The sequence below is a fragment of the Antechinus flavipes genome, chromosome 2 (assembly GCF_016432865.1).
Source record: "Antechinus flavipes isolate AdamAnt ecotype Samford, QLD, Australia chromosome 2, AdamAnt_v2, whole genome shotgun sequence".
In the NCBI taxonomy this organism is placed as follows: domain Eukaryota; kingdom Metazoa; phylum Chordata; class Mammalia; order Dasyuromorphia; family Dasyuridae; genus Antechinus; species Antechinus flavipes.
This window is the reverse complement of record NC_067399.1, coordinates 434,802,197-434,815,189: the sequence shown is the minus strand read 5'-3', so window position 1 is coordinate 434,815,189 and position 12,993 is coordinate 434,802,197. Positions and strand designations below refer to the sequence as shown.

Genomic DNA, 12,993 nt, shown 5'->3' with positions numbered 1-12,993 from the left:
TTTTATTGACATGTGGTACTTGATTACTTTTAAAAAAAAATGAGGAAACAAGCACGAAGAAAAACAAAATTGAATGAGGAATATTAGATTCTTTATGCTTGCCTAACAGGCACAATCAGAAACAATGTATCAAAACTGTAAAGGCAGTTTTAGACTCAATACAATAAAACCTGTTGTTTAACAGGAGCTATCTAAAATGCACTCATCTTGAGGTGACAATTTTCTGGGCTAAAGTTTCAAGAAGATGGGAGGGTTAAGTAAGGAAGACTGGATAGGTAAGGAGGTATTTTTTAACCCTGAGATTCTATGAACCTTTGTAAGATACAAGGGCAAAAAAAAAAAAACATGTCTTTTCTTTTATATCACAGTAAAACACAGAGAAAGGCTTGTAGTTAACCTAATAGTATAAAATCATGTACTGGCAATGTTAGAGGAACATGGCATTCTACGAGGAAGATTTCTGAATAAATGAAATTTATTCCATTTAAATTAATGATTTCCCAAAGTCACAATTATTTGCATAGTCTGACTAAAAATAAAAATTTTTCATTCCTAACCTAGTAAATTTTTTTATAATATACTCTTAGGCACTCATATATAAGTCTATGGTGATTCAATTTCAATGTTGTATTTGAGTAAAATTGTGTTAGGCTTTTAAAATAACCATTTCGACAAAAAGTTTCAATAACCACAGCACTTAAAAGCTTTGAAAATTGATAATTTTGATGTAAGCCAATAATCTGTCCATGTCAAGGAAAGTAAGTGGCTAACTTGTCACAATATGGAGTTGGAAAATGACAAATAAAGTAAGAAAAACCTTGTTGTTATGGGTGTACAAAAACAAAATAGGCTACCTGGGAAGGAAGTTCTTCCTCATAGGTGATGTTTCAATAAATAAAAAGTTTCTGAATGGCTAAGAAAGAGATTCTTGATGAAGTATAAACTGGATTATATCTTCTTTCCAATTATTTAACAATCTTTAATAAAAAATCCTCAAAAGCACTCCAAAGGCCATTTTAGAATAAAAAGGAAAGGAATATAATAGCGACTTAGTTCATTCCTTTTATTTTATAAGTGAGGAACAAAGATCCTGAGGTGCTATGACTGACCACATATAATTATGTTGTGATAGAACTGGACTAGAATCAAAATATTTTGAATTTCTTGTCCAGTGATTATTTCTAATCATTAAAGTGTCATCATATTATAATAGTTGTAAAATTCTCTCACTAGAATTTTTATTAATTTTTTATTTTTATTTTATTTATTATATTATATTTATTTATAATAGTATATATATGTAATATTTTATTAATCAAGAATCTCTCCACTGATGTACATACAACTACAATAAAGGTTGCTGGCCTCATTGCTGTTCACCAATTCAATTCAGTTCAATAAAAAGTTAAGTATTTACTATTAGGAACACTCTAATATGAGAGACATAAAACCAGAGTATTTAAGGAGCAGAAAATTGTCTTCTGAAAATATCCTGTCAATGCCACTTATTTTACAACAGAAAACTGGAATTGAGGGATTTATCCAAGCGGAAACAGTTAACTAGGATTCAAACTCAGGTTTGCTTGTTTGTTTGTTTTTAACTCAAAATATTTCACTGTCATAGTCTGGGAACGTCATAGTCTGGGAACACAGAACTATAGTGATGTTTTAGGTCTTGACTTTAGTTATGTTCTAACTTTTAACCTCATGTGAAGAACTATTATTCTCAAAAAAAAAATTTTTTTTTAAATAATGCTATACTTTTCGTTTGGTTTGGAATGTTCAGGAGAAAAGTCAGGTCCACTGAAGATTGATTATTGATTATTGATTAAGACAGCATGGTATATTGTAAAGAGAATGAGATTTGGAGTTAGTAAACTTGGATTTGACTCTTGCCTCTGACTTAAAAATGTACAAATGGAACCAAAGTCATCATCTCTAGACTTCAATTTTGTCTTTTACAAAATGAAGAATAAAGGACAAAGGACTAGGTAAATTCCAAAATCCCTTTGAGATCTAATAACCTATATCAGATCTTTGGGAAAAGATAATACCCTGGAATCAAATCATTGCTCTGACATTTCTTCTCCAGATGAGTTTGAATGAAAAGCCTAAAATTTATGCTGCATAAGAATAGGTTAAAGAAATGGAGGATCTTCACCTAAGGGGGAAAAAAAAAAAAGACGATGACTTAGGAGGACATGGCAGCTGTCTTGCTAGGGAAAGAGCAATAGATTTGGAATCTTAAAGTGCTCAGTTTGAGAATTTTGATTCGGTCCTTTCTTTTTTGGGCACTGATAATATATAAATTGAGGGGGAAGGATGAAATATCAGCCAGCTTAGGATCTATGGTACTACATAGAATAGGATTAGACTTATTCTACATTTTCTGGAAGCAGTAGGTCAAAGTTTTTAAAAGGTAAATCTAGGATTGAAATCAGGAATATGACAATTAGAGCTATGGTTAAATGAAAGGCGCTGCCTAAGGAGAAAGTTGAGTTTCTCTTCACTTGAAGTCTTCAAACAAATGTTGGATGGCTACTTATCAGTTGTGCTTGCAGAGGTCTCATCTAACTCTTAAGTTCTACAAGTGTAATGTCAGTTCTTTCTTGGTTAACAGATGTTAGCTAAGGTCCCTTCAAGCTCTAATATTCTGTACTTTTATGAGATTCAAGGAAAAGGTTAGATATGTCTCATCTAACTCTTAAGTTCTACAAGTGTAATGTCAGTTCTTTCTTTGTTAACAGATTTTAGCTAAAGTCCCTTCAAGCTCTAATATTCTGTACTTTTATGAGATTCAAGGAAAAGATTAGATATGTAGAAGGCACTTCAAAAAAAGTTGCAAAATGATAAGCTTATTTGCTTCCTGGGGGATCAATTTAATTAAAGCACTGGTTCTCCCAGCTTTGTGGATTAAAAAAACACTATAACTAGTAACAAACAAAAAAAAAATCACTAGAAAAAAGGAAACAGTATAGATACTAGTGGTTTCAAAAAGCTGTATATTTTAATTACAAGGGAATCATCGGGCATAATTATTATCCCTGAATTCAGTCACATTACAGTCACAGCTTCTACTCTAGAAATTGTCCATGAACCAAAAAGGAAGAAGACATGAAAAAAGAATAGCAGAAGGACAAAGATTCAGAACAGAGGATAGTCAAGGAAAATGAGAGAAACCGAGTGGGAAATTAACACAGATAAAGAGTTCACAAGTCTATAACAACTGGCTACGGAAAAGGTCTTCCTTTTATTTTCAAGAATGAAGGAAAAAGTATAAGTCATTAAAATGTAAAGTTTGGTGACTAATTTGCTTCACTTAAGCTAATAAAATTGTATTTTAATAGATATTCAATTTATTTCCAATTTGTTACTCTCACTAAAAGTAAGAATTTAAATATATGAAATATACATGAAAATAGATCTTTGTTTCTATCTTCGACCTCACTGTGTATTTAGTATTTGGATTTATGGCTCACAGGGTTTCAATAACTTGTCACTCTTCTTGTATAATTACAAACAAATATCCAGAAAAGTCTGACTGATTCAGTTCTGTAAACGATATATTAACGGAACTGTTTTTCAGAGCTACTTAAACTTCAGAGTATTCCCATTTTTCAGGTTATCTTTGTCAATTTGGAGATTGTTAGGAGAAACTCCAAAGTCATTTTAATTTTCATTTCTATTATTGACTAGGGAAATGTTTTCATGCTGTCCTTTAGTTTGCAATCCTTTTGAAAACTGTTCCTTTCCTTTGCCAAAGCTTTTATGGGGAAGAGACTCCTTATCTTTTATATTGATATAACTACCTGGAAAGTACCTTAGTAGTCATTTATTCCAATGCTCTCATTTTATAAACCAGGCAGTTGCAAAGTGACATGCCCCAGGCCACACAAAATCTAAGTAGTAAAACTAGGATTAAAATCTAGCATCTTTGAAACCAAATCCAATGTTCTTTGCACTGTACTATTTATCATCTTATCAGAGACATGCAATACAAAGCATTTTATTCCCTACTATAAGCATTTAACTTTATATTCTTTTTTACTTTTGTTTGTACAAATGCCTTTTACTTTTATGTAATTAATTTATTCCTTAATGATACTTATTGAAAAAAGTTATTCTTTAAGAAAACAAACTTTTTTTAAAAAAGGAAGCCATGACATTTAATGCTAATATAAACTTTTAAAAGTAGCTGTACCCCCATTGGTCTAGCTGAGAGAAATATTTGTTAATTATGTATGTATATAATAATCAGATGATGATTTAATCTAATTTCTGCCAAATGTTCTCCAGTTTTTTAAGTAATTGCAGAGAAAAAAGGATTATTACCCAGTTTAGAAAACAATGGGCTACAAAACTATTTACTACAGTATTTGGTTAAATTTGATGGAGCATCTGAATAAGTTGTAATACATTATAAAGTACTAAATGATTAATATAAGCCATTCAGAGAAACAAGACATATGGGTAATTTATATAAGAACAAATGTAGAATGAAAGAAACAGAATCAAAGGAATCTAGACAGACTACAAAAAAGCAAATTTAAAAATACTAAAAGAAAAGCAAAAAGTATAAAAAAACCTCAAACATACCTTCCTCTCATTGTCAGAAAGTTAGGAAAAAACATCATAAATAATGTCACATGCAGTCAGGACAATAAATATTTTAGTTCAACTATTTTTCTTCATTACAAAGTAACTTCCTCCCTTCTAACAAGTACCTTTTCTTATATCAAAGAAAAACGCTGAACTAAAACCCCAGTCCAGTAACTGTAGCTAGCCATAAATGTAATCATGAGAAGAAAAGTAATAATTATCTAGATTATCTGTAACTATTACCAAATTTCTTGCCATCTGGGGGAGTGGGACAGGAGGAAGAAAAAATGCCAACCAAAATGTTATAAAAATAAATGTTGAAAAAAAATTTTAATTAGAAAAAATAAAAAAAGGAAAGTGATATAAAATGAAAAGAGACAAAATGAAACTTTAAAAAAAAATGCCACAAGAATTTATATTTCTTTTAGCCCTTGCACTTACTACAGTTTCAAATAAAGTCTTTATATGCTGTTACATTAATACTGTATATATAATGACTATTCTTAGTACCTGAGTTACCCAAGGTTTAGAGGATCACGCAATCTTAAAGTTTAAAGGAAAAATTACAATGATCAACTATGATACCAGAGAAAGGTGATTTCTAATTCTCTAAGCTTTTATGAAGGAAGAAATGGAACCATTTCAGTATTGCACTCCTTATATTAGAGCACAGCTAGAGATAGTTAAATTTCAGAAAGCCTCTAAAAATTCCTTAAGTCCCTAGGTCACCATTTGTGTTTTGAAAGGAATAGCTACACATGGGACTTCTACATATATATTTACTCTCTCTCAAACACACCCTCACAGTTTCATGGTCTGGTGCTCTATCCCACCCTCAGCCTCAAACATAGTCAAACCTTTGATCTTGCCACCATCAACAAATATATTACTTTTAAGTTCAAGAATTCTGCAACCCCTTTTTTTCTGAAGACAATCTATTGACTTTCCACTTCACTCTCTGCCTTCCATTATAAAATCCTACTCTTCATTCAAATTGTGATCTCCAACCTCTTAACCCTTCAAATTCTTTCTCAGGCCATTTTCCCTATCCCCATCCCCATTAGTGAATCAGTTCAATTCCACATTGTTCTCCTGAAACCCTAACTCCCTTACCATATTACCAATTGTATCCTAACGAGTCTCAGCCTTGAATCACTCACACTATCACCGCTGCCTCCACTCCTATACGTGCTATTAAACTAAATTGGAGAAAATGATATAACAGTTCCAACTGAGTCCACTGCAAAATGATGCTATACAGCACTCCACTGGGCTCTCACTGATATTATACAATCTTATTATTTCTCCCATAACATCTTTTTATCCTGCTTTCCACAATTGCTCTTTCTAAAATTTCCTATCACTCCTGTCTTAGCTAAGAACCTTACTCACAAGATGAAGGCCTTATTCCTTGCCATGGCTCATATCTTCTAAAGTGATTGCATTCTCTCATGTTTCCCCCAAAAGATGTCATTACCACTCTCACTTATTTTCATTCCTTTTCTGACAAATTTCTTAGTGCCCTAAGTGTGTCTCTCATCCTCAAAAATCCTTCACTTGATTCTTTCATCCTTGCTATTTTCCCTTTTCTCTTTTGCCCTTTGTAACTCAATTCCTTAACAAGATTGATAATATGTGCCTCGACTTCATCGTTTCTTACTCTCTTTTACATCCTTTATAGTCTGCTTCTCATCTTATTATTCCATTAAAACTGCTCTCTCCAAAATTAGCAACAAGCTCTTAATTGCCAAATCCAATGGCCTTTTCTCTTTTCTGTAACCTCTGATACTGTTAAACAGTCTTTCCTCCTTGATATTCTCTTCTCTTTAGGTTTTTGGAACATCACTATCTTAATCTTAACTCATCACTAATAGGTATCCCACAAGACTCTGTCCTTGACTCTATCCTATTCTTTCTCTACACTACTCACCTTGGTGATCTCATCAAATCCCTGGGCCAACAAAGTGCCCCCCACATGCACACATATACCACCACCCCCACATTCACCCCCCACAACACAGCTGGTGTTCAGCCCCATTGGTCACCTGCACAGGGACTGTTCCACGGCCTCCCGTGCATGCTTGGCCTCCCTCAGGCAGGAAGACACCTGCACCAGCACGTCTTCAAAGCTCCCCAGCAGCTCTGGGCACTCATGGCTGGGCGCTATCTCTGGAACCTCCAGAGCCACTCTATGCTGATGATTCCTAAAATATAGCTGTCCTTCCCTAAATATTTTGCTTACCTCTAATATTACATCTCCACACATCTCCAAATGCCTTTTAGAAATTTCAAACTGGATTACCAAGACACCTTCAACTCAACACTCAACATGTGCAAAGCCAAACTAATCTTTCCTCCATCTTCTTTATTTATTGGTGAGAGCAACACCATCTTCTCAATCCCTCAGGCTTACAAACCAAATGTCACCCTCTACTCCTCATTCTCTTTCCTCTTACCTCCTACTCTCTAAAGTTATCAATGTCATCTCTGCAATATCTCTCAAACATGCCCCTTTCCTCTAATACTACTACCTCTCTAGTCAAGTCCCTCATCACATCATGCCTGGATTACTGTAATAGCCTGGGGGGTGAGTCTGCTTACCACAAGTCTCACTTTTGCTTTGAGGTTCATTCAACCTATACTAATCAGATTCTGGCAGCCATTCTCTACTATCCTCCAATAAAATCCCCTTCCTTCCATATACTCCACCACAGTAACACAGTGAGATGGTCATACCTATGATTCTGTTACCCACAAATAGACTACTTCCATATTCATGAGACCTGACATTCCTTTATATGATCAAAATTTATTGTCATTCCATCTCTTCCTCTGAACTGCAACCTAAAAATCTGTTCTTGGTCCTCACCACAATGTACAATGCATCCACCCCTCAATTCCTTCCTAGGCTCTGGCTATACCACTCTCCATTCTTCATCTTGACCCCTTGGTGAATCAGTTCAATTCTATATTGTCTTTTTTTCGGGAGTCCTTTTTCCTCCCTTGTCCCGCCCGCCTTGAAGATCTTGCCCTGCAAAACCCTCAGTCTTTAATTACTCCTATCATCTGTTGCCTTTGCTCTTACTTATCAGTTGCTGAAAGAACTTAAAGATAAATAAACTGTGTTGACTAGATTTAAAATATTTGTTAAATAATCTCAACCGAGTCTTCATTATGGCAAGACAATCAATTTACACCACACAATTTCACTCACCAGATTAGCTTTCTGAAACTTTTTCATCACCTCCTCAAACTTTCCATGGCTTCCTTTCCTCCAATCCTCTCAGCCATGAAGCTTATCTCATATTTCACACACAAAAAAACCTGAAGCCACTCTCTGAATGTTCCCTATTGTCATCTCTTATCATTTAGATGTCTTTTACTACTAACTCCTTCACACCTATCTCACCTGAATAGGTGGCCCTTCTCTCAATAGCCCAAGAGATCCCATTCCATCCCATCTCCACCAGTAGATTACCCACCTTTTATCATGCCTATTCTCTCACTTATCTTCAATTATCATCATTCTATTAGCTGTTTCCCTGGTGCCTATAAGACACTTAAAGAAAGAAATCTTCCTTTAATTCTTTTATATCCTTTATCATTCCATATCTCTCCTCCCTGTTATGACTACCTTTGGGAAAGCCTTCAAATTATCTTTCATTTCTGAACTCTGCAGAATGATTTCTGATTTTATCATCAAAATGAAACAGATCACTCCCAAGTTACTTGTGTGCTCTGAACTGCCAAATTTAATGGCCTTTTCTCAATTCTTATTCTTTTTGACCTCTCTGTAATATGACACTATAAATTTATAGCTCTATTCTGTCCTGGTTCTCCTTATTTTCAGTCTTCTTTGCTGGATCTTTAAATATGTAAAGTATAATAACCAGAGGTGTCTTTAGGGGCTTTCCCAGAACTTTTCTTTTTCTTCTCTCTGTTACTTCACTTGGTGATGCCACCACCTTTCATGGATTCAAACTGATGATTCTCAAATTTATCTACCCTCAATTTCTCTGCTGAACTCCAAGTCTCATATCTTCAATTATTTATTGGACATTTCACTTTAATCTCAATTCTTCCAAAATAGAAGCTATTATCTTTCCCTCCAATCCCCCCAACACTTCCTAAATCTATTATCATTGTTGAGGATATAACCAGCTTCCCAGTTAGCTATGTGTGCAATCTATGTTATCTTCTTCCTCACTCCCTATATCCAATCTGCTGCCAAATTTTGTTGATTTATAATGTGCTCCTTTTCTCTTCTGACATTGCCACTACTCAGATGTGAGAATCAAATGAGGTATATGTAAAGTGCTTAGCACATATTAACTGGAATATATGAGGCACTATATAATTGCTAAACATCTTCCTCTTCCTTATAACTCATATCTCTGCTCATTACAGTTTATCTCATACTTAGCTGTCATTCTGACCTTTCTAAACATAAGTCTGAGCATATCACCTTATTTTTCTAAAGATGGCTCCTGTCACTTCTAGGATCAAATACACAACTGTTTGACAACCAAAACTCTATAAATTTTGGTTCCCTCCAACCTTCCCAGTCTTCTGATACTTTATATATTCCAAACACTTTCCTCTCCCAAGTATGTTGAAATATCCTTCCTCTTCCTGTGAACATCTCTAAACTCTGGCTGCCCCTGATGCCTGAAACTCTCCTTCTCTTCAGAACTGTCTCCTATCCTTCATAGGCATTATCTTTTGTAATGGCATTAAGGGCCAGTATCTTTGCTTTCTCAATTAATTCTAATTTATCCTATTTGTACATAGTTATTTGCATGTTGTTTCCCCAATAGACTTTGACCTCTTTGAGACTGTATCTTTTGCTTTCCTTTGTAATCTTAACACTTAGCATTATGGCTGGCACATACAAGCAGCAGTTATTAATAAGTTCTCATTGACTAACTTCTGCAACGCTTTTCTTATACCCTGGAATTTTAAGTGATATATAAAAATTAATAACTTCCAAAATTTAAAATTTAACCTATCAAACCAATAACACTTATCTATAATGAACAAAGAAATACTAAACACAATCTCCATTTATTATCTATTGACATATGCACAGTTGCCTTTAAATGCTGCATCCCATAGACAAATAAGAGACACATTCTGGGTCAAATCCCTGTAGATTACACCTTAAACTTTTCTAAACTCTAAATTTTTCTAAAAAACTTAAGGTTCTTAAAAATTAGGATATATAAACTGACAATTTCATAAGGATGCTTTAAAAGCAACTTCCTTTTTTCTCAATATAAAGATCTCATTATAGATTTCTTAAAATAAACAGATCATATGTCCTCAATTCATTACCTCCTGCAATTATTTAACATTAAAGTCTAGCTTAGCAATGAGAATTTGACTTCCTTTTGAATACCTTGAATACAGAACTTTTATAGTGACATTTTAAAAGACTGTGACATGTTCTGTTTTCACAAGATTCCTCCTTTCCTTATCCATTAATATAACTCCTATTTAGAGATCAAAGAAGAAATCCAGAGAAGAGTTCTTCTATGACATTAGCAGTATTCAAAGGCAGTCTGGCTGTATGGTTATTAATCTGGGAAAGAAGATTTTACAAAAGAAAAACTCTGAAGAAAATAAAAAGCAAATACGAAAAAGAGAAGGAAATGTTCCTGAAAATATTTCAAGTGAAGGCTGGACAAACTACAAAAGTACATTTTGTTCTATTGCTTATGACTTGTCAAACTTACTGTGAAGCATTAAACCATTTTATTCAGTGGCAGCAAATGCAGAAACTACCTTGAAGACTTCTTTGCACCAAGGGTATTAGCTTTGTTACAGCTATTCAGGAGCTATTGTAGTGTCAGTTACAAGAAGAGATGAAGAAGGTGATTGTGAAGGGCTTTTCTAAACTTATATATAGTGCTGGAAAATAGTCTCACCAAAAGTATTCTTCTCCTAAGGGTTTCTAATGTCCCTAACTAACTAAACCAAAATTTCTGAATGTAGTTCAAAACCAAAGTTCTACAATTTAGCATGCTTCCCCTTCCCAATTGTTCTACATTTTTTCCCCCTTGAAAACTCAAAAATTCATTTAGATTTTGGGATTGGCACATATTAATCAGTTAGTCATACTTACATGTGGAACAAAAATATAATTTACAACATTATCAGGCCTTACCTTCTGAACATACAAAACACCAGCTAACATTTACATGTTCATGATTTCTGCAACCCCTCCGAGGGGCAAAATGATTAGGGCAGATGATGCTATTTGATGCAAGGACCTTTGATCCTGCAGCCAGACAGAAGTCATTGGCATGGTAAGCCACAGGACACCGGACACAGCGCATTAGGCGACCTAGCAATACAAGAACACAAGAATAAAACACATACAGACACTTCTGTAAAGTACACAAATCAATAGGTATCTTACCTAAAAGGTCAATCTGGTAACCTAAAAGAATTATAGCATCAAGAAATGATTAAGAAAATGGTTCTGCAACATTTTTGAATACCAACTTTAGAAATCCTCCTTAATCTTTTTATTGTGGAAAATCATAGGGTTATTTGATATTAAATTCCTTAAGTAAGCTACCTTAGAAGAGAAAGTATCTGTAATATACTTGGATCAGTCATGTAACAGTCTAATCTAAGAGAGTTTTTGGTAGCTAACTTTTTTGTTTTAGTAGTTGAAATACATGGTTTGTGAATCCCTCATCAGCCTCATTCAAGTTTGATGTGACTGGTAATCTGATATCAAACACAGTCTATTATGTTATGTCATCTTTAAGAAAATGACCCAGGCAACAAACTAAAGAACAGCACAAAGATAAAAATTATTCAAAAGGTTTTTTCAACAATCTCATGGTGCTCTGGGCAGATAGCAGATTCACATGACATATTAAGACACAACTAACAAAAGGTGTTAGAATCATTCTGTTTAGGCAACAATTTAGCACTCTTATTTTCCAACCTCTCATATTCCTGAAATCAGGTGTGTGGATAGTCATTTGAGTGACAGAAAAAAATATAAAATATCAGATATTAGTTTGCAGTCTTGTTAAAAATAAAAATAAACCAACTACCACAGGTACATTATTATTGGGTATAATGATCTCTTGTTAATAAATCAAAGAATTTTAATTCAAACATTCAATTTTTGTGTAAATTATAAACCTTTCTCCCCCACCACCACCAAAAAAAATCTATACTGATTTTACCTATAAAACTATCTATGTGTGAGCAATCCAAATACCTAAATGGGACTGTGACAATGAAAGAGAGAGATTCTAGATTAAGAAATATACCTGTTTCTGGTCAAAGAAAAGGAGAGCCTGAATTTCCCTTCACCTTTGTTACAGTAAACAACAATGATATAGAGTTAAGGTACCTTTAGATGCAGAAAGACTAGCTGGATTAGCAGCATGACAGGTTATACACATGTGAAGGGAGCACCGAAAACCCTTGTTCTGTAGGACAGTTGGTGGATATTTCTGTATACAGGCTTCATGGTAAAACTTTCCACAAAGAGGTAGCAAACACCTTTTGACATCTTCTCCACTGGTTTTACACACAAAGCAGGTATGAATTCCTAAGAAACAGTTTAAAAGAAAAACAGGTGAATGGCAAAGCAGAGCAAGTAAGGATTGGCAAAAGTCAGTAAGGAAATGTTAGAAGCTATCATAATTACTGGGGAATATCAAAATAAATTCTGGTACACCAGTAATATAATATCTTAGAATATATGAAATGGCACATATCCATATAGGAGCTCACATGCACATAGGGCATAGAGCTTTATTTTAAAAAATGTTTTTTCTTCACGAGGCTGGAAGTAGGTAAATATTTAAATGATTTTTGAAGCAAAAATATTTGAATAATATAAAAAATATGGAATACACACAAATCACAAAGATATGTATGATGTGGTATGGTTAAAACCGAACATTGACCAATTTGCAATAGAACTAAATGTATCTAATGATAAAGAAAAAAAATCTACCTCCAACCTGATCTCCTCCCCCATACCATAAAGTAAGATTAAAAGAGGACAAAGAAATACAAATTTGTTATTGCTTTACTACACTTGATGTACAAACTTAGTATTTAATAAAACATCTATATCCACAAATATAGAAGTGTATTTATATTATTATTCATATTATGTATATGAAGCAAACAATAGCTGACTTAATGTTTTGGCACTTAAAATAACTCTGAATTAAGATATTATATTATTAGCCCCCACTTTACAGATGATAGAAAAATGAGACTTAGAAACGACAGTCACACAGCTAATAGATGTTGGGGAAAGTTGAAGATCTGAATCTAGGGTTTTTTATGGTCTTGGGGAAAAATTCTGTTCACTACATTACACTGGCTATCATCTAGAACCTATGGATTTAT

The 12,993-nt window shown here is 33.9% G+C and overlaps 1 protein-coding gene across 6 annotated transcripts in view; it reads right to left on the bottom strand.

Moving 5' to 3' along the window:
- NSD1 (nuclear receptor binding SET domain protein 1) overlaps positions 1 to 12,993 on the bottom strand; it is a 142,787-nt gene that overhangs the window by 30,178 nt on the left and 99,616 nt on the right. For all 6 annotated transcript variants that reach the window (XM_051979017.1, XM_051979021.1, XM_051979016.1 and 3 more), the window contains 2 exons: positions 11,978 to 12,178; positions 10,766 to 10,945 (listed from right to left, as the gene is read on the bottom strand). In XM_051979017.1, the coding sequence (XP_051834977.1) occupies positions 10,766 to 10,945; positions 11,978 to 12,178 (381 nt within the window). The remainder of the gene's footprint in view (positions 1 to 10,765; positions 10,946 to 11,977; positions 12,179 to 12,993) is intronic.